Raw genomic sequence first — 22,908 nt, forward strand, 5'->3', positions numbered from 1 at the left:
CGTTATAAAAACATGATCTTTTTGAAACACTTTAATATTCAGAAGTTACGATCTCAAATAATAATTATTCTCATTCAAATCTGGGTTGAATATTATATACCGTTAGAATCCTGTTGGCTAACCTCTCTGATGACTCACTGAGAATATTATCATTATAGAAATGTTATTACTGGCTCTTCAAATACATAAAATTTACTACTCTCAAAAACCAAAGCTCAGGGTTCCTGTGGTGGCTTAGTGGTAAAATATCTGCCTGCCAATGCAGGAGACACATGTTCAATCCCTGGTCTGTGAAGATCCCAGATGGGGTGGAACAACTAAACCCGTGTGCCACAACTACTTATCCTGTGCTCTAGAGCCCGAGAGCTGCAACTAAGAAGCCTGTGTGCCTTGAACCTGTGCTCTGCAATAAGGGACGCCACTGTAGTGAGAAGGCTATGCAACTAGAGAGTAGCCACCACGCACCATCGGAACTAGAGAAAAAGCCCACGCAGCAACAAAGACCCAGTACAGCCAAATATTTTTTAAAAACTCCAAAGCTCAAAAATGATCTTACTAAGTTAGGTATTTAATTGTTCAAACTATTTTATTTTTGGTTAGACCCTAAAAAACTGTCATACCCACTCCCTTGTCTCCAAAGAGTCTCACGATAGGATATTTAGCAGTGTTACTCTAATTGTGAAGATAGCAAGTGCCTTAGGCGAACCTAGTATGAGAAATTTCTTTCTGCATCTGTTTGTAAGAGGGTCAGGTTGAAACCAGAATACTCTCTTGCAAGGATTAGGAAAGAGATGAAATATTGACTAGATTTCCCCCTAGCTACAATTATATTTATTTTCTATTTTAGAAATTGGAGTCTAAGCTGAAGGACAGAAGGACAGAAGGAAAATGTACTGGCTTCCCAGGTTATCAGCTTTTATCCACTATGCCAACCAACTAGAATCCTGGCTTCACTGTATATCTTTCTACCCAGTAGGGCGGTGGAGTAGCAACCCCCAAAGATGACCACATCTTGTCCTGAACCTGTGAATGTATTACCCTACAAGGCAAAGGGACATTACAAATGTGATTAAATGAAAGATCTTGAGAAGGGGAGATTATCTAAGATTGTTCAAGAGGGCCCAAGAAAATATAAGGATCTTTATAAGTGAAGGAAGGAGGCAAGAAAGAGTCAGCAAAGGAGAAATGACTGATGGTCACATGGCAGAGGGCAGACAGGGAAAGAGAGATCTTTTAAGATGCTACACAGCTAGCTTTAAGGACTGAAGAAGTGATCACAAGACAAGGAATGCGGAGGTAGGCCACTAGAACCCAGAAAAGGCAAGGAAAGGAATTTTTCCCCCAAAGCCTCCAGAAGGGATGTAACTCTTTGACCCAATTTAGAATTCTCAGCTCCAGAACTGGAAGATGATATATTTATGCTGCTTTAAGCCACTACATTTGGGATAATTTGTCATAGCATCAATAGGAAATAAATATACCATGATTCAATAATATCAATTTTAAATATAGAATATCAAAGAACAGTGGAGTGAATCGCCATGCCTTTCTCCGGGGGATCTTCCCAACCTAGGGATTGAACCCAGGTCTCCTGCATTGCAGGTGGATTCTTTACCTGTATCCATATATCTTATTTTATTCTATTTTATTTATGTATTTTGGCTGTACTGGTGCAGCTTGTGGGATTTTAGTTCCCTGACCAGGGATTGAATTTACGCCCTTGGCAGTGAAAGAATGGAGTCCTAACCACTGGGCGGCCAGGGAATTCCCTATCCATCTGTTAAATAATTAAATCTTGGGTATAGGGTTTCTGTGTCATGATGACAAGAATGTATAGCAAATTTAGTTAATTAATTAACAGCTCTCATTTAGTCCTTCATGTGAAACAACATGTTAAAAAAAAACCCCAAAAAACGAGGCACTTGTCATACCATATGGTAGTATCTCAATTTAGCTTATTTCCTTAAAATTTTTCTGAAGTAACAGTGCATTTTCATTTTGCACTGTAATGACTAGGGATGTTAGGGATTCGCAGTCTTGACACTACTGACATTTTAGACTAGACAGGCCTTTGTTGGGAGAGACCTTCCTGTGCGTCCCTGACTTCTACCCTCTAGGTGCCAGTAGTGCTAGATGTCCCCCAGTGGTGACAACCAAAATGCCATCAGACATTGCCAAATGTCCCCAGCGGGGCACAATCGACACTGGTTGAAAATCACTGCTTAGGCAACTCATTACTTGGGGATAAATACCCCGTAAGTATCCACTGGAACATTCACAAGAATATTTGGCTATGCTATTAGGACATAGAATAATATGCTATTATTCTATTTTATTTATTTATTTATTTATTTTGGCTGCGCTGGTGCAGCTTGTGGGATCTTAGTTCCCTGATCAGGAAACTGGTCAGGGCTTCCCAGGTGGTGCTAGTGGTAAAGAACCCACTAGCCAATACAGAAGATATAAGAGAGGCGGGTTCGATCCCCGAGTCAGGAAGATCCCCTGGAGGAGGGCATGGCAACCCACTGCAGTATGCTTGCCTGGAAAGTCCCATGGGCAGAGGAAACTGGTGGGCTACACTGGTGTCCACTAAGAGTTGGACACGACTGAAGCGACTCAGCACACATTAGGAAATGATCAGAAAGACAATGGCTGCTGTTTCTTTGAAATTCATGTTTGTAACTAAAGGAGATGGAGAACCTCAACAAGGCAGTCTCTTGTGGACTCTCCTGGTTTTCTTCTTGCCTCACCAGGATTTTTGCATCCTCTTTGCTGCCTCTGCCTCACCTCTACATGCTGGAACATCCCAGGACTCAAGTTATCCACTCAGAGTTCTTCTTTACTGACACATACCCTAGGTCATCACATTCACTCTTAAGTCCCCAAATGTATCTATACACTGACTCACAGCATATATACATCCCCGGCCATCAATTCTCTACTGAACTAGAACAGCTACTCAACAACTTCAATTAACTGTCCAATAGGATAAGCATCTCAAAAATAAACACATTCAGCTCCTGTTTCCCCACTCAAACCTTCTCCTTCCACCTTCCCAGCTCAGTAAGTTACAGCTCCTCTGATACTCGATTTCTCTCATTTTCTCACATCCTCTATCAAATCCACCATCCTCTCACTGGATCCACATTCAGAACACATAGGAATCCAATCCTTCTTTGCCACCAGCACTATCAACTCTGTCTGGGATTAGAATCAGCGCCTCCTAACTGGCCTCTCTTTTTCTGTCTTCTCATCCTGCAGTCTCTTCTCAACTCAACAGCCAGAGTGATGCTCTGAAAATGTCAGACAAATCACGTCATTCCACTAAATCCCATCCAGAGGGAAAATGAAAATGCCACGAGTTGTATATGATCTAATCTTTCTGATTTCGCTTCCCACGCTTCTCCACCTCTCCATCACTCTAGTCCCACTGACTTCCTCACAATTCTGTGAGCAAAGCAAGTAGCTTCTTATGCCTCTGCATAGAAAGGCCCCAACCAGAGATGTGCCCAAGGCTCTGTGTCAGTCACGAGTCGTGGTTCTCCATGGAACAAAACCAACAGAATAGACAGACAGATACAGATCTCGGTATCTACTTACATCTATCTATACAAAATAAGATTTATTATAAGTTATTGGCTCACGTGATTAGGAAGGCAGAGAAGTTCCACAATATGCCATCTGCAAGCTGGAGACCCAGGAAAGCCGGTGGTATAAATTTCCAGTCTGAGTCCAAAGGCCTGAGAACAGGAATTCTTATAAGTCAGCCCAAGCGCAGAAGACTGACGTCTCACCTCAAGCAGTCAGGCAGAGAGAGCCAATCCAACCTTCCCCCACCTTTGTGCTCCATTCAGGCCCTCAGTAAGTGGGATGATGCCTGCCCACCTTGGGGAAGGCTGTCTGCTTTACCCAGTCCACCAATTCTAATACTAATCTCTCCAGGAAACACCTTCACAGATGCACCCAGAAATAACATCTAACCCCATAACTGGGCATCCCATAGCCCAGTCAAGATGACACATACCATTAATCCTCGCAGTTCATTTCCTCACTTATTCTAGGTCTCTGTCCAAATACTACCCTGGAGAGACCTTTCCTGTTCACTCGATCTAAAATAGAATTGCTCACCTCACAATCCCTGGCCTAGTTTTCCTTCATAAGACGACTAATCGACAGAATGTGGATTTTAGTATTTGCATCTTTCTGTTTCCACCCACCAGATAGTAGCTTCACTGAGGGAAGGTATCCTTAACTACCTACCCTCTGCTGTATTGCCAGCACTAGGCTATAGAACAGGATACAGAGAGTGAGATAGGTAAATATTCATATGTATCTATCACAGAAAGATATATATATATATATATATATTCACACACACACAGGTGTGTGTGTATATATACATACACTCACACACACACACACACACACACATCAGGATATACATGCCAGGATAGCCTAGCAAGTAGCAAATATATTTTAAAAGCAATATACAGTTGCACTCTGTTAGGCTCCCCTGGTAGCTCAGATGGTCAAGAATCCACCTGCAATGCAGGAGATCCAGGTTCGATCCCTGGGTCAGGAAGATCCCCTGGAAAAGGGCATGCCTCAGGATATACATGCCAGGAGAGCCTAGTAGGTAGCAAATATATTATAAAAGCTATATATGACTGCACTCCACTGAACTTCAAAATTGGAAAACAGTATAAAATACTTCCACAGCCACATCCGACCTGCTTTGAAAATCACTCAGTTGTGTCTGATCTGCTTAGAAGTACTCATTTCCAATCTAAAATAAAAGTAAGTTTTGACTGTATTTTTTAGTGTTTTCAAGATCTAGCAAAATCTTTATTAAAATGAACAAAGAGTGCCCTCTACTGTGCTACACAGATGCACGCATCTCTGAAGGGTTTTTTTTTTTTTTTTTTTTAAATTATTTATTTCTTATTGGCTGTGCTGCATCTTCACTGCTGTGCATGTTTCTCCAGTTGTGGCTACCAGGGGCTTCTCGTGACAGGCTCTAGGCACACAGGCTTCAGTAGTTGTGGTATATGGACTCGGTTGGTCTACGACATGTGGAACCTTCCTGGACCAGGGATTGAACCTGTCCCCTGCACTGGCAGGCATTTTATCTGCTATACCACCAGGGAAGTCCCGAAGGTATCTTTTTTCCTTAATTTTTGCTTTAATCAGGCAGAACACTGTTTGAAAAGGTTTACAAATAGATAATTTTCATCTTTGATGCTATCAGTATTTCTAAACAGAAAGTAAATCTTATGCTGCTGGGGTGTAGATTTTTCCTCAATGGCTATTTACCACCTCACACTGGATTTGAGGCAACAGTAGAACATAAACAGAGTTTTTAAGTCAAAGAGATGTTTTGCTGGTTGTCAGATACCATGAAGGCTAAACAGCTACAGTTTTTGCTGCTGCTTGCATCTGAATGAACATTAAGAAGTCTCCCCAGATAGCGAAGCCAGGAGAGAACTGCATGTGATTTGCATAAGGCTCTGCTGCTGCTGCTAAGTCACTTTCAGTCTTGTCCGACTCTGTGCGATGCCATAGATGGCAGCCCACCAGGCTCCCCCGTCCCTGGGATTCTCCAGGCAAGAACACTGGAGTGGGTTGCCATTTCCTTCTCCAATGCATGAAAGTGAAAGTGAAGTCATTCAGTCGTGTCCAACTCTTAGCGACCCCATGGACTGCAGCCTACCAGGCTCCTCCATCCATGGGATTTTCCAGGCAAGAGTACAGGAGTGGGGTGCCATTGCCTTCTCCGCAGAAGGCTCTAGTAGGTATTTATCCTGGCTGCATATTGTATTCACCTGGGAGCCGTTGAAACTATTAACACCCAGATCACTTTCAGCAACAATACTCAAGTCTTCCTTGCCAGTCTGTGAGCCTTTTAGCTCTTTCTCTTGCCATGCTGAAGTGGTTTTCCACTGGGGGCAATTTGGTTTCCCTCTCCCCCCAAGGATATTTATAATGTCTGGAGACAGTTTTAATTAGTACACTGGCAGAAGGGGTAGGGGAGGAAGGGGTTATTGGTATCTGTGAAGCAGAAGCCAGTGATGCTATCGGTCATCCACCCAGGGGCACTCCCAGTGCAAGAATTATCAAAATGTCCATAGTGCCAAGACTGAGAACCCTGCCTTCGCAGCCTGTTTAGGACCTCCAGAAAAGCAGAGAAGGGATGGAAACAAACTTCTGTATTTCATACCATCTTAGTGGGAAAACACTTGGTCTTCCACTCTTAAATATGATATTGCTTGGTGGTGCTCAGTTGTGTCCTACTTTGTGACTCCGAGTACCATAGACCCATCAGGCTCCTGTCTATGGGATTCCCCAGGCAAGAATACTGGAGTGGGCTGCCATTTCCTTCTCCAGAGGATATTCCCAACCCAGGGATCAAACCCGCATCTCCTACATTCGCAGGCAGATTTTCTAGCGCTGAGCCTCCTGGGAAACCTACGTATGATGTTAGCTGTACATTTTTTTTTTATAGATACCCTTTTTAACATCAAGGAACTTCCATTCTATACCTGATTGCCCAGTTTCATTATCAGTGATTGTTGAACTTTATCAACTACTTTTCTGCACCTATCCAGATATTCATATTTCTTTCTTTTTAGTCTGGTAATATGGAGATTAATTTTTAAATGGGTTCCTGGGATAAAACCCATTCAATGTAGAGTCAATTTGACAAATTTTAAAGATTTTTCCATCTATGTATGGAGGAATACTGGCATATAGCATTCCTTTCTTTGTTTAGCTTTGATATTAGGGTAGTATTAGCCTCATAAATGGGTCAGAAAATGTTCTCTCATCTTCTATTGTTGGGAACAGTTTGTGTAGAATTGGTATAATTGTTTTTTCAAATGCTTGATAGAAGTCACCAGTGAAGCCCAATTAGACCTAGGCCTTTTTCTACCAGAGAAGTTTTAACTATGAATTCAGTTTCTTTAATAAATGGGTCAGAAAATGTTCTTTCATCTTCTATTGTTGGGAACAGTTTGCACAAAATTGGTATAACTGCTTTTTCAAATGCTTGATAGAAGTCACCAGTGAATCCCAATTAGACCTAGGCCTTTCTCTGCCAGAGACATTTAACTATGAATTCCATTTCTTTAATAAGTGTGTATGTGCTGCTACTGCTCCCTGGTGGCTCAGTGTAAAGAATCTGCACAGCAATGCAGGAGACTCAGGTTTGATCCCTGATCTGGGAAGATCCCTGAAGAAGAAAATGGCAACTGACTCCAGTATTCTTGTGTGGGAAATCCCATGGACAGAGACTGGCGGACTATAGTCCATGGGGTCACAAAGAGCAGGATACAACTCAGCGACTGAACAACAGTGTGTTGCTAATTAAATCTGTTCCTTCCTGAATTAACTTAGTTTGTCTTCCAAAGAATTTGCCCATTTCATCACTGTCAGATTCATAAGCATAAAATTATGGTTCTTATTTTCTTTTCAGTGTCCATAGATTCTGTGGTATAACCCCTCTTTTATTCCTGATATTAGTATATATAAATATAAATTTACATTTTCCCCCATTTTCTGTAATAGTCTGTATTAATCATTTTCTTCTGTTTCCTTTAGATTTAATTCACTCAGTTTAAGGTGGAAGCTTACATCATTGAGGCCTATTGATCTAATATTAGCATTTAGTGCTATGAATTTCCTTTTAAACCCAGAGTTAGCTGTATCCCACACATTTTAATAGGCTGTATTTCAATTTTCATTGAGATAAAAATAATTTGTTTCCCTTGTGATTTTTTCATTTATCTAAACATTTGCAGATTAGAAAGCTATCTGCCTGTTATTTCTATTTTAATTCCATTGTGATTAGAGAACACAGTTTGTATGATTTCAATACTTAACATCTGTTGAAATTTGTTGTATGGTCCAGAATATTTTCTCTCTTGGCAAAGAATTTAAGTGCCCTTAAAAACCAATTACATGTACTGCCGTTATTGGTGGGGGCTTCCCTGGTGGCTCAGATGGTAAAGAATCCACCTGCAATGCAGGAGACTTGGGTTCAGTCCCTGGATTGGGAAGATCTCCTGGAGGAAAGCCTGCCCACCTACTCCAGTGTTCTTGCCTGGAGAATCCCCATGGACAAAGGAGCCTGGCAGGCTACAGAGTTGGACACAACAAGCGACTAAGCACTTTATTGGTGAAGTGTTCACTACACATCAATTAGGTTAAAGTGGCTGAGAAAGCTGTTCAAAATCTCTAGGTCCTTACTGATTTTCTTATTCTATCAGTTCTTGAGAGATTATCTCCCCATTACAATGGAATTCCATGTTTTAGTCTATTATTTTCACATTTAAACTTTTGAACCATATGGAATTTATCCAGGCATATACAATAAAATGTGGATCCAACCTTTTCTTTTATCACTAAAGTATTTCATTATTAATATTTTAGGTAGTACAATAAGGATGGTATTTAGGAGAGACTGTTTTAGAAAATATATAAAATACATAACATACTTTTAAAATATCTAAAGTGAAAGTGTAAGTGAAGTCACTCAGTTGTGTCCGACTCTTTTCGACCCCATGGACTGCAGCCTGCCAGGCTCCTCTGTCCATGGGATTTTCCAGGTAAGAGTACTGGAGTGGGCTGCCATTCCCTTCTCCAGGGTATCTTCCCAGCCCAGGGATCGAACCCAGGTCTCCCGCATTGTAGGCAGATGCTTTTACCCTCTGAGCTACCAGGGAAGTCACAATATCAAACATGTATTTAAAATACCTAACATGTATCTAAAACTAAAAAGGGAGAAATCATAATGGGAAAAAACATCTAAAGATAGAGCAAGAAAAAACATTTTGAAAATACAGTTTTTAAACTACAAGATGCGCTTCCTTACATGCAATGAATACGAACATTCTTTTCTTCCTTTTGACTAGAATTTAATCTTTCTGAGTCATCTGTCCAGCACAGAAACTATTTTGAAGCCAATTCTAGGACAATCTTGCAAAACAAACAAACAATGCTCAAACACAAAACAATAGTTCACTTTACATAGGTTCTTTGTTTCCTGGTCTTCTGTTCAAAGTTAATGCCATGATCCAATTCCTTATTTGAAATTCTTGAGCATGCTACTTCAGAAGAAGTAGTAAATAAGAAATACTTATTTCTGACTAGTACTCGACTTTCCTGGATTCATTAATGTTCTTTCCGGTCACAAATTTCACACAAAGACCAGTTTGCTATATTTTTTGAAGCTAAGAAAGGTCTGTAAAGCACTAGCTGACAGCTAAATTTGTTAGTTTTTCATCCCAAACATCTTTGAGGAAAATCAGAGACAATAAAGCAATCTAACCTTTCATATTAAACATTAGTAAGCAATAGCTCCATTCTAGAAAAATAGAAAATAATTCATGTGACTTTTATATTTATTAATTCGGCTGTATGAAAGTGCATTTCAAATCCAAAAGACTAATTTCCATATGTGTTTACGTATAATAGGAGTTTTAAGGCTACACGATATCACAGAACGACGGCCCCGCTATAATCCACCAAATGTTCTTTTTAGAAGTAGCCTGGTTCCCCTGCCCTAGGCTGACTTCACACGTGTTGCAGGCGTTTCTTCCAGCCATATCACTTTTGGGTGTGAAATGCAAAAAGGAATTCCCTAGCTCACCTTTTTCAGGCAGTTTTTACAGATCCTCTTTATCCCCACTGTCCACCAACAGCCCTTCAATTGACTGACGCAGGACTGATGATACAGCAGCTGTTTTTGCTGGTACTTTCTGTGACCGCCCCAGGGTTTTGTCCTTCCCTCAGGGCTTGTGTTGATGGCACACCTGCCGCCGAGTGCTTGCGTTTGGGATTTGAGAAAGTCATGTTTTCACAGCGCAGGCTTAAACAGCTCGGTCTGTTAAGGTGAATGTTTTGTAGCCCAGGACAGGAGAGAACCCTGAGGTATCTCCCTACTTTTTTAGGCTTCAGACCCATTGTATAGAGCAAGCTCCCACTTCCGGAAGCAAACCAAGATCTAAGCCTGTAAATGCCTCACTGCTTACGAAATCAAAACCTAAGGACAACCAATCACAATCAACTAGGGTTCAAGCTGTAGCCAATCAGCAGTAATTTCCTTGCTTTCTTGCCACCTTTTCTCCGTGAAAATCTCTCCCCAGTGCTCGGTTTGGCACTGCTGAATCCAAGAAGGATTTTGCGCAAAAAAATATTCTTAAAATGGTTAATACGCTTCTATTTATCTTTTAACAAGGCCCGGGTTTCATTTACACTATGATATTAACTTTGTAGCTATGGAAAAGTTTAATTCTAACTACTTAATGAGTTTTTAAAAATTAAATTCATATTTATATATAAAAGTATTTTAATCTTAAAGTTGACCGTGTAATTAACTCACACATCACACTTGAATAAAATGTCACAACATGTCACCTTTTAAAAGATATGTATTTTAATAATAAAGACAGTATTAGTGAAGCCTTTTTTGTATGTATCTTTTGTGATGTTAAACAGGTACTGTCAAATATATGGATGTATATAAAAGTGGGTTAAGAATATAAATCATTTGTCAAGAAAGAGCTGTGCTTTCAAAGGCTTCTTAAAAGGCCAAAAAGGTAAAGTTTCTCTTAGGAAATTATGCTTAGGAGTTAATACTTATCACAGTTACATCTGCTAAAGAAGGAAAATAACAAACTTTTAAAACCATCTTAACAGAAATCTTACTGCAAATAGGTGATTCTTTTCAACACAATACATAGAAAGAAGAATAACCTCAAAGGCAGGTATAACTTTCTTCCATGGTATATTAAAAGTAGGAGTTTGGCTAATGGCTCCTGAATTGTAAAAGTTGCTGACAAACTCCCCTAGATTGTGTATAGTTTTTCCCCTTTAAAAAGTCATATATAAAGATATGTCAGCATCCAGCAGAGCTAATATTGGTCCATAAGAAAAGTTATAAAAATATTAACATAAGAAAATTCCAGTTTAAAAGAAATTTCAAACCAATTCTAAGCACGGAAAAATAGCCATATGGCTGAGGTTAATTTTCTAAAGTTAAACAAGCTCCTCCTTCCCCCCTGGGACAGCTGCCCCATTATATTTGTTTTTTTCCTACAAAAATCAGTTTACCACCTGCTGGAATCCCAGCCCAGGAACCAGCCTGTGAAAGTAGGTGGCTCATGACCCTGTTTTATGATGACAATTGGCGTCCTCTTGTCTCTTCCAGAAGGGTCGGTCTCAAGGTATATTTTGGCTAAAAAAGAGTTTAAAAAACAAATAAATTTGGTTAGTTTCAACTAAAGTAAAATAACTAAAGAATGAAAAGCCTTCCAATAAAAGTAATAAATCAAATTTTCATTGGCCCAAAGTAGCCAATGCTACTCCATTTGGACAATTCCTTATTATTTTCTCACATCTGGAATGTGCATGTCTCATTATTGCCTGAAAAAAATTCCAAACTTTATGGAATTATCCTTATAGCATAATTATTCTTTACTTTGCAATAATGCAAAAAAACAACAACAACAAAGTACTGCCAGAAAGAACAGCATTCCTCAAAAGGAATTTATAAAAATCTAGATTATCAGAGTTATGGAGCTTTTACTATTCCCATAATTTTAAAAAATGAATTTAAAAGTCTAAGAATAAATTGATATAATTATATCCTAAATTAGATAACAAAACATAATTTTCTTATTCCTATTCTGAAATTCTTCAGTTTAAAAAAAATTCCACTTCTCTTTAGTTCTGAAGATGAAAGCTAAGATTCTTCTGATTCTTCTTGGTTTTGATACATGGTTTTGGAGGATGTGGTGCAAAGAGAAATCAGGAACTTGGTAACAACTGTTCAGAATTATGTCCTAATTACCCGTGGGATCCAGCTTACCAGACTTCAGAGATTCTGATTTCTCAACTTCATTGGCATCTTTTCCAATCCAAATAAAAATCTGCAAAATGAAGCAATAATAATACTCATAATTTTGGGAGTCTAGATGCAGTGTGAGCCTTATGCAAAGTGCTTCTCATACCATCTCACTGAATCTTCACAGCCCCAAAGTCAGGGATGTGGAGATGCAGGTCCAGAGAAGTCCCGTCGCTTTCCTAATGTCTACACTTATTAAGAGATGCCTGAATTTGTATCCAGCCAGTTTGACGCTAGATATCACATTCTGGTATTTTATGTTTATATAGTATTTTTCTAGTTTACAAAGTGAGCCTTCCTGAAAACAACATACCGGCTGGGTTTTATGCACACATGCTCCTGGGGTGTGTAAAGCAGGCATTATTCCCATATTATTATCCTGAGGGAGCCATATGTAGCTTGTTCATGGGCACCCCACACTCCCTTTAGGAACCCCTAACTTAAACCTAGTCTTCTTCTATGTTATGGCATCCTGTCACACTTTGGGAAAAGTGCTACGTGTGTGTGTGCTTAGTCACTCAGTCATGTCCCACTCTTTGCAACCCCATGGACTACAGCTTGCCAGACTCCTCTGTCCATGGGGATTCCCCAGGCAAGAATACTGGAGTGGGTTGCCATGCCCTCCTCCAGGGGATCTTTCCAACCCAGAGATCGAACCCAGGTCTCCCACATTGCAGGCAGATTCTTTACAGTCTGAGCCACCAGGAAAGCCCAAATATTGTTTAGTATTTAAATACTGATTCTTTAAAACCTGATATAAGTTCTGCATGTATCCTTCTTGTCAAATGTAGGTTGTGTACTTCAGTGATGAAAAATTCTCCTGAATTCCCTTATATTTAAATCACTTTAAGATCACTTGTTGGCAGAGAAATTTTGGTGAAGTTAGTTTTGATTGTATTCTAATTCGTACTGAAAGTGCTGGAATATTTGCCTACAGGTACAGAATAAACCATGACCACACTGCTGAGTAAATAAAAAGCATAGTTAAAAAAAAATGAAGTGTAGTACTGGAAATATTCTAAAGCATCCTTGATCATGGAAGCAACAGAGTTGACTGCAAATGGAAAAGATTAAATTCTTCTGAATAATGAGACTTTCTTATTTTGTAATTCTTAAATACACAAAGGTGTTTTATTGACATGAGGTTTTATATTTCATATCTAGAAATAAGTGATCCATTCACTTAGGGAGAATCTGTGACCAGATCCCAAATTCAAATATGCTAATTCAAGACCAAGAAGCTAAAGTATAATATAACTGAATGATTTAACAAGTAAGAACAGACCTAAAAATAACAAATCTCTGTGGTTGACTAAAGACTAGGCCTAATTCAGGAACGTATTTTATATTTGTTCTACACAATGTACACTGGAGTGGGTTGCCATTTCCTTCTCCAATGCATGAAAGTGAAAAGTGAGAGTGAAGTTGCTCAGTCATGTCGGACTCTTAGCGACCCCATGGACTGCAGCCCACCAGGCCCCTCCGTCCATGGGATTTTCCAGGCAAGAGTACTGGAGTGGGGTGCCATTGCCTTCTCCCCCTGAGGCATTGCAACCCACTAATGCATTTATTACTTACATGTATGAATGAATAAGAATGAATGAATGTCTGAATAAATAAGGAACAAATAAATCTTACAAAATAAATGAAAAACAGGAGTTTTTTGTTGTTTGTTTGTTGTTTCTACCTAAAACTATACAGCCAAAGATGGATAGCCATGGAATCATTTCCAGCTTAAGAAAACTTGCCATATGCATTAGTTTTATTTTTTGCCAAACTGAGGAAAGTTTCTTATAAATATAGCCTAAATCCATGGGTCTATTTATTATTAAACTTGCCATTTCTCAAAGAAGGTTGTATCAGCTCTCAAGTATAAGCATACTCTCTTGCCATGAACAAAATACAGTTTTACCTGTTCCCAAGCATCTAACAGCATGACATCATCTTCTGCTAAATCATCCTGGGTGAACTCTCCTGGAACCTCTTCAATCTGAAATGTATAAAAAAGCTTTATAAGCCAACAGTCAAGCAGTGATTTTTCTAATATAAAGGATACAAATGCTTTGTATTATCTGGAGCATAGCGGGGAAAAAAAAAGTTTGTTAGTCATTTTTTTCCTTCCCTTTGGGCAATAAAGACTTAAATAATCATTTATCTATTTAGTCATGTATCACAAACTGAGGCTATCTTATTTAGGGAGGAGAGTATTTAACATAAATATTGCATATGGCTTTAGAGAGACCATGCACAAGAAATATAGCCATAGTTTTGTCTACTTCCAGTTCTTTGTGACAAGTTGCTTCGCAGGTTTCTGTTGCCTTCCTGGTTCCTAAAGACATTTAAGTTTATGATGCAGGTATTACATATTCTTTCATTTTGTAGGTAGGTCAAGATTATTTTAATAAAATCAATAGATCTGGTCATTTTTAAAAATCAACCATTTTAAATAAAATAACAATATTCCATAAGCAAAGTGTCATTATTTTTATTTTAAATGGGTTAAATTGTGTTCTCCAGAGCTAACACTAAAGGGTAATTGGCTAGTTTAACACACCCAATACCAGCAGGCATTCATTAAAGTTCAAATTTTTTAAAGAATTCTGGATGAAACTCCCCCTAATCATTAGAAGGTGGTGACAGATTGGATTAGGGTTTGCAGTTCTTCATGTCGCCCCTCTGCCATGTGACTCTGCAAGTAAAGCTGACTGTGGCCTTGGCTGTGTCACATTAGCCAATGGGACTCAGCAGAGCCTCCTGTGTTCCTGGGCTCTGTCCATGGATAAACAGGCATGAACCTCACCTGCAGCCCCTTAAGCATGACAATACCAATTTGTTGCAATCTGATGGTATTCTCAGATTGTTACACAAAAAACAAACACTAGCCATGTACAGAGGGCAAGAAATGTGTTTATATATCTTTTTACAGAATATACCATGCCAGGCACCATTCTAATTCTTTATATGCAACAACCAAGATAATATTCACAACTCTGTGAAGTCGGTACTAGGATTAGCCCCATTTTTCAGATGAGAACATTATAACACAGAGAGGGTAAGTGACCAGCCTCAGGTCACACAGCCAGTAAGAAATATCACCAAGTAAGTGATATTGAACAGGCACACTGGTTCTAAAAGCTGTGCTTTTGACCACTAGACTCTGCTGTCTTGTATGAATCTGCACGTCTAAAGCCTGTTTTCTGATGATGGTAATAAGATCAAACACTTGTTAGCAACACTCCTTTTCCTTAAAATGTTAAGAATTAGAGTTCCAAATGTCAAACAAGAAAATGAATAGGTGTAAAGAAAAAAGTATATTTCTCTTAAATATGTGAATGACAAAAGCCAAAAACTAATAGATTTTTTAAACTTAAGAAAAAGCCTAGGAATTATATTTGTGAGTATATATTTGCATATTCATTTTTGTAAAATATATCTTCATTGGAAACAAGCATGATATTTATAGAAATATTAGCAAATAATACTCTCAAGAAATTAGAGAGGCTCATACTGAAAAAGATGTTATTTGGATGTAATACCAAATAACAGACAAAAGAGTAAAACAGATTTCCCTGATGAAAAATTTATAAAATACAGGGATTTCCTGCAAAGTAGATGAACAATTGTGGTGCCTAACAACCTAATGTTTATCACAATTCACCATTTAAATCTTTAATCTTTAGGTCAAGTCACTTGTAAGCTGCAAGTGTGTTTCACATATGAGCAGTTTCTTCTTCAAAGCATTTTATTTCAAGCATGCAATGTACCTGGGAAAATATTAAAGTTGATGTGTGTGTTCAAAAGTAAAGCTTGTATTTACCAAGACAGGGTGACCAAATCTTTAGTTCAAATTTTATCAGCAAAGAATTTGTTCCTTAAATGAAAAATTTATACAAAAGCCTAGTATGTCAAATAGAGAAAGCAGAATTTTTGTGATTAAACTGAGATGAGGGGCTCAGCCCAGGATATTTCAGAGATGCATAGAGAATACTTGTACACAGACACTTTTACTTCAAATTGCCTAGAATTCAAAGCTTGTGAATGTGACTGTGACATAAACTATTCCTGCTGATTTCAGCTCACTTGCAGGTGTGTGTAGAGCTTTCTGTGATTTTGCTCAATGATCATAATATTTCCGTAATGTTTTCCACTCCATCAACACAGTGAGACGTTTGACTCCCCTGGGAAACTGAAGTGTAACATTTTACATAGTTTGATCACAGAGACCTCTATTGCAGCACACCAAAAGTGTCAAATTATTAAATTACCAAATCCAACCATGTGCATATGCATACAGCAACAGCCACACGCTGACACGGGTGCACAGTAGCTGATATTTTTAAGAGCCGCTTGAGTATTTCCATGCTCTCCCATCCATTATCATTGGCTCCTAAAATCAGCCCTGTGTGGAGCCAAGATTGTCTGTGGTTTGCAAGTAAACCAAAACTGGGATTGGAGTAGGAACGCCGCTGGAAACACTCAGAGCAGCATGAGAATGCCTCCCTTCGCCCTACTGTTCGGTTCTACCCGTGGTTTCTCAGGATGCTTACAATGAATCTTCCAGTTTTGTTGGAGCAGCCGTAAAGCCGAGGTGGATGGTCTTCAGCCTGGGATTCCAGCAGAGGAGAGGTCTGGTAGTCTTTTTTCCCTCCAAGGGAATTCCAAAACTCCTCTGTGGAAAACACACTGAGTTAACCTATGCATTTTCAGGAGCGTATGGTCGGTATTGCTTTACAGTAACAAATAATTGCACCTCACCTCAAGTTCACTGCTACGTTACTTAAATATAGCAGGAGATGTTCCACAAATAGAGCAGGTACCATCACCCATTCTTGCAACTAGTTAATGGGTTTTTAATGCCCTATAACCATTTCAAAGTTCCTTTTTATAAAAAAAGATAAATTACATGATGAGCAAGTACACCAAATGTAAGTTCTGGCTCGTGTCCTTGGCCCCACCTGTACACACCTGGTTCCTTGCCTTCCTGAATCGTCGCAGTTTTGCATTTGAGGACGCTTGCCACGTACTCTGCTCCTTTCTCCTCCTCCTGTGTGGAGCCTTTTCCTATCCAGATGTAGCCATTATTTTGTCCCAGTTTCAGGACAAAAACATCATTGGAATTCAATGAGTTTGCATCAACATCTACCTAGAGTATGAAGAAAAATAATATGATTTAAATTCATTGCTGGTTCCTCAGCAAACATGCCCAAGAAGCTGTGCTGCTGCCAACCCACCTACAGACTTCTGTCCTGATCCAGGAATTAACTCAGGGGGCATTAGCACACCACTTGTTATTGTTGTTCAGTTGCTAAGTTGTGTCCAAAACTTTACGACTCCATGGACTGCAGCACACCAGCCTTCCCTGTCATTCACTACCTCTGGGAGCTCGCTGAAACTCACATCCATTGAGGTGGTGATGCCATCCAACCATCTCACCCCCTGTTGCCCCTTCCTCCTCCTGCCTTCAATCTTTCCCAGCATCAGGGTCTTTTCCAATGATTCGGCTCATCATATCAGGTGGACAAGTATTGGAGCTTCAGCTTCAGCATCAGTCCTTCCAACGAATATTCAGGACTGATTTCTTTTAGGATTGACTGGTTTGATCTCCTTGCTGTCCAAAGGACTCTCAAGAGTCTTCTCCAGCACCACAGTTCAAAAGCATCAATTCTTCAGCACTCAACCTTCTTTATAGTCCATCTTTCACATCCATATATGACTACTGGATAAACCATAGCTTTGACTAGATAGACCTCTGTTGGCAAAGTGATGTCTCTGGCTTTTGATACGTTGTCTAGGTACAAAAAATTCTCAGAGCCAGGCTTCAACAGTACATAAACCGTGAACTTCCAGATGTTCCAGCTGGTTTTAGAAAAGGCAGAGGAACCAGAGGTCAAATTGCCAACACCTACTGGATCATCGAAAAAGCAAGAGAGTTCCAGAAAACCATCTACTTCTAATTTACTGACTACACCAAAGCCTTTGACTGTGTGGATCACAATAAACTGGAAAATTCTGAAAGAAACAGGAATACCAGACCACCTGACCTGCCTCTTGAGAAATGTGTATGCAGGTCAGGAAGCAACAGTTAGAACTGGACATGGAACAACAGACTGGTTCCAAATAGGAAAAGGAGTACATCAAGGCTGTATACTGTCACTGTGCTTATTTACTTATATGTAGAATACAGCATGAGAAAAACTGGGCTGGAGGAAGTACAGGCTGGAATCAAGATTGCAGGGGGAAATACAAATAACCTCAGATATGCAGATGACACCACCCTTATGGCAGAAAGTGAAGAAGAACTGAAGAGCCTTTTGATGAAAGTGAAAGAGAAGAGTGAAAAAGTTGGCTTAAAGCTCAACATTCAGAAAACTAAGATCATAGCATCCACTCCCATCACTTTCTGGCAAATAGATGGGGAAACAATGGAAACAGTGTCAGACTTTATTTTTCTGGGCTCCAAAATCACTGCAGATGGTGACTGCAGCCATGAAATTAAAACACGTTTGCTCCTTGGAAGAAAAGCTATGACCATCCTAAACAGCATATTCAAAAGCAGAAACATTACTTTGCCATCAGAGGTCCACTGAGTCAAAGCTATGGTTTTTCCAGTAGTCATGTATGGATGTGAGAGTGGGACTATAAAGAAAGCTGAGCACTGATGAATTGATGCCTTTGAACTGTGGTGTTGGAGAAGACTCTTGAGAGTCCCTTGGATTGCAAGGAGATCCACCCAGTCCATCCTAAAAGAAATCAGTCCTGAATATTCATTGGAAAGACTGATGCTGAAGCTGAAACTCCAATACTTTGGCCACCTGATGCGAAGAACTGACTCATCTGAAAAGACCCTGATGCTGGGAAAGATTGAAGGCGGGAGGAGAAGGGGATGAAAGAGGATGAGATGGTTGGATGGCATCACTGACTGGATGGACATGAGTTTGAGTAAGATCCTGGAGCTGGTGATAGATAGGGAAACATGGAGTGTTGCAGTCCATGGGGTTGCAAAGAGTTGGACATGACTAAGTGACTGAAGTGAACTCACCTTGGTACCACTAGGTAACTGCTAGGGGGTTAGAAACATTAGAACAGGAGCATATATTGCTGGGTCACTGTAAGGCTCACCTGCCTGCATAATCCTCTGAGAATAAAATGAGGCAAATTTAAGTGATACATAACAAGGATAATATTCAAAGAGACTGCAAAAAGGATGATGGCCTATAACTGATACTTGGAAAGAGGATGTAATATTCCCAAATGACACTCATAAAGCAGTGTTCAGATTTTCTCTCCCCTACTAAAGAGGTTTGTCAAATAATCAAGGGGACATCTAAAAATCATAAAACAGGGATTGAGATTTAATGTAAGAAAAGACTGTAACAGAGATTGACTAAAAGCTTCTCCAGGCTCAGATAAATTATAGCTCAGATTAAAAAATAATATTTAGAAGGCATTAAAAGCATAGCACTGCTGCTGCTGCTGTTGCTAAGTCGCTTCAGTCGTGTCCGACTCTGTGAGACCCCATAGATGGCGGTCCACCAGGCTCCCCCGTCCCTGGGATTCTCCAGGCAAGAACACTGGAGTGGGCTGCCATTTCTTTCTCCAATGCATGAAAGGGAAAAGTGAAAGTGAAGTCGCTCAGTCGTGTCCAACTCTTCGCGACCCCATGGTCTGCAGCCTACCAGGCTCCTCCGTCCATGGGATTTTCCAGGCAAGAGTACTGGAGTGGGGTGCCATTGCCTTCTCCATAGCACTAACAAACCCCCTTCCTTTTAACCAAGATGTTGTGGACACCGTCTGGGAGGAGCCACATGAGCACAGTTCTGGTCTGTGTGGCCAAGGGCCAGTGAGAGATGCCTGGCTGAGGCCAGACTGCAGCCTGAGGGTGAGCCTTAAGGTGGAGCCTCCCGGTAGCAACAAGGCATTGTGCAGAGCCTCAGGCTTGGGAGGGGGCCTGAGCTCCTAGCATGGGCTTGCGTCTGTAAGCTTGTCATCTTGTGTCTCTGCACTGGTCTGAGGCCCTCTGGACACAGGAGTGTGTGACCGCGACAGTGTGTGTGTGACTTTCCGTAGGACTCCGTGTGACGTGTGACGTGTGCTAGCAGGGCGATGGAGGAGGAGGAGGAAACAAGACTGTGATAGGACAGCCATGAGGGAGGAGGAATTCCAGAGCGTGGTGTCCTGAGGCCAAGTGCAGAGAGTCTTCGGGAGGCAGCACGTGATGCCGTTTGACCAACTGTGTGGGGTGGCCAAAGGAAAGCATCAGCGTGTGGAAAGCTGGTCTTGCCCAGGTTCATCAGGACCCTGTCCCCAGAGACAGCACTGGAGGAGCAAGCACGCACTCCTGGATGCTTTGAAGATGTGCCCAGGTGTTGGTCACATTCAGGGGAAGGGTTGGCATCTTCTTTCAGTAAGAAGTTGGCCCCACGGACCAAGCTCAAAGGAATCCATCAGATGTGATGATGAAAACTGGTAGGAGTTGTGACTCCCAATTCCTAATCTGGATGTCTCCTTGTTTTGTGTGTGTGTGTATTTCCAGTCACTCAGGCATGTCTGATTCTTTTTGACCCTGGTGGCCTGTAGGCCCATCAGGCTCCTCTGCCCGTGGAATTTTCCAGGTAAGAATACTGGAAAGGATTCCCACATTCTACTCCAGGGGATCTTCCTGACCCAGGGAATGAACCTGCCTGCCTTGCATCTCCTGCACAGGCAGTGAGCTCTTTACCAACTGTTCCACCTAGGAAGCCCAAATGTCTCTTTGTTGGTAGGGAGGAAAGAGCATGGAAGATGGAGAGACTGATAAGAGGCCCATGCCCAGACTGGTGTGAGGCCAGGGTGGTAGTTCCACAGAAGAACCTTAGAAAGCTTTAGCCTCCCAGGAGATGAAAACAGAAAGTCTTAGCAATAGTGTTTTGACTGGTGCATTTCAGAAAGGCTAGGAATGCAAAGGTTAGTTTGAGAGGCTGCAAGAAAAGAATCTACATCACAAGCAGCTCACGATGCTTCATAAACAAGTGTCCACTGGGAAGAGCTCAGAACTGTTACGATTCTCCCTGACTCTTGCCTCTGAAATCAGCTAAAAGGGCCTGGAGATGAAAACTTCACTTTCAATTTGACAGACTAAACAATCAGTCACAATTGAACACATGAGAATCCCTGCACAGAATGTCATGGATGAGTCAATACAGAATGGCATTTAAATTATATGACTAAACGAGCTCACTCTGAAGAAGGCCAAGACAGCCCTGGAGAGCTCAAGAGCTTCGAGGACAAGCAGAGGAGGAGAATTCAGAAACTGGGTGGGAGTGAAAACAGCCTTCAGAAGGGTGACCCTGAAGAGTGGGAGAAATCCTGCTAAGTGTGGGGTTTCAGAAGCCTCGTTTAAAATAGTGTTTTGAGAAGACAGAAAGAGCAACTAAGTCAAATGCTAGAAAGAGGTTGAAACAATGGCATCAGAGAAGAGAATTTTGATGGCAAAAGTAGGTCATTGGCAAACTAGATAAATCCCATGTGGATGGTGTGGCGGGAAGGGATGGCTGAGCGGAGCGGCTTTTGATAGAGGAGGCTTAGCATAGCAGGGGCAGTGAGGGGGCGAAGATGACTCTTCTGAGGATCTGTACTCTTAAGGAGTGCAGAGAAAGGATGTGCTAGCCGGGAGGGTCAGAGTCAAGAGAGTTTTTAAAGAAAGGATTGAAGTGTTTTCAAGGCATGTTTGTGCTGCAGAGTAAGTAATCCAGGAGAGAAGAATAAATCAATGATATGAAGAGAAAGAAGATGACTGCGGGCAAGAATGATGAACCAGAGTTAGGATGAGAGTGCTGGACAGAGAAATCCAGGGAAGTCCTTGGAAAACCCCAGGACAGGGGACCCAGGACAGAAGTCAGTGGTGAGGAATGGGGGCAGATGGAATTTGGCCTGAGAGACAGGAGTCATTTTATTTATGTAATAAATACGTATTCAGTTATTTACCAGTATATTAGTTTATACAAATATTATTATTTTTATTAATGTATGGATAACAATATACAAATATTAATGTGTACCTTAGTGTTTATATGTAAATTACTATTATAAAATGTTTATTAATTGTTAGCTATCAATAAACCAATAAATTGATTTTGTAAAATAGGCAAGAGGGAGAATTCGATATACAGATGCAGACAAGCTGGTGATATTGTGGGGAAGTAGATAAGGTAATCAGGCTTCCCACGTGGCTCCAGTGTAAAGATCACCTGCCAATGCAGGAAACATAAGAGATGTGGGTTTGATCCCTGGGTCAGAGGGCATGGCAACCCACTCCAGTATCCTTGCCTGGAGAATCCCATGGACAGAGGAGCCTGGCGAGCTACAATCCATAGAGTCACAAAGAGTCGGACATGACTGAAGCAACTTAGCACGCACGCGTGCAGATAAAGTGAATCTTCTGGGATTATTTTTATATTCTCTGTGAACTCAGAATCCATTATCAGTAGAGAAATGGGATGTTGGAGACGTGGGGGGTGTGATGGGTGTGATGGGTGGAGAGGGTTCGTGGATTCAGCCGTGAGACTGGAGAATTGCTGGATGAAATGGGGGCTAAAGGACAGGAGACACTTGTCACACATTAGATGCTTGAGGTGCTAAAGTTATCGCCAAGGACAAGGTCTAATACAGGACCACAAGTGTGAGATGAAGTGGGGTCAAGATAAGACTGCTAGATGAGAGGAGCCAGCGATGGAGACAGTGAGATAAGAAAGCCATCAAAGAAAAAGAGGGCAGGACTCTCGGCTCAGCAGACACAGAAAAGAGATGGAGGAGGGAGATGGATAAGAACACAGAAAAAAGATGGAGGAGGTAGATGGATAAGAAGGAACGAAGCCAACGGGGCAAAAGTGAGCAAGGAGGGGCGCCTGCCATCCCATCCCTGGTCAGCCGGCATCGGAGAAAAATACAACTTCCACTCAAGAGGGCTGTATGGGCCTCTGTGACCTCAGAACACAGAGCAAGAAAGGGGGCGGCTTAGAGGAGAGGTT

General features: G+C 40.9%; 1 protein-coding gene and 1 long non-coding RNA gene across 5 annotated transcripts in view; both read right to left on the reverse strand.

Annotated features, from left to right (window-relative positions):
- LOC147374583 (uncharacterized) overlaps positions 1–10,028 on the reverse strand; it is a 36,341-nt gene extending 26,313 nt beyond the window's left edge. The window contains exons 1-2 of one of the 4 annotated variants that reach the window (XR_015162928.1): positions 9,647–9,997; positions 3,645–3,740 (exon numbers count right to left, since the gene is read on the reverse strand). This is a non-coding gene — a long non-coding RNA (uncharacterized LOC147374583). Of the gene's footprint in view, positions 1–3,644; positions 3,741–9,646 lie in introns of all 4 variants that reach the window. The other 3 variants (XR_015162926.1, XR_015162925.1, XR_015162927.1) reach the window with 3 other exon arrangements.
- Positions 10,029–10,409: 381 nt separating this feature from the next.
- SCIN (scinderin) overlaps positions 10,410–22,908 on the reverse strand; it is a 77,616-nt gene continuing 65,117 nt past the window's right edge. Inside the window, exons 12-16 of the mRNA XM_086397604.1 lie at positions 16,868–17,045; positions 16,450–16,571; positions 13,815–13,892; positions 11,867–11,927; positions 10,410–11,233 (exon numbers count right to left, since the gene is read on the reverse strand). Of these exons, the coding sequence (XP_086253730.1) occupies positions 11,106–11,233; positions 11,867–11,927; positions 13,815–13,892; positions 16,450–16,571; positions 16,868–17,045 (567 nt within the window). The 3' untranslated portion in view covers positions 10,410–11,105. The remainder of the gene's footprint in view (positions 11,234–11,866; positions 11,928–13,814; positions 13,893–16,449; positions 16,572–16,867; positions 17,046–22,908) is intronic.

Source organism: Bos grunniens, chromosome 4 (genome assembly GCF_055505025.1).
Source record: "Bos grunniens cultivar Pamir isolate PY7600 chromosome 4, Bosgru_T2T1.0, whole genome shotgun sequence".
Classification (NCBI taxonomy): domain Eukaryota; kingdom Metazoa; phylum Chordata; class Mammalia; order Artiodactyla; family Bovidae; genus Bos; species Bos grunniens.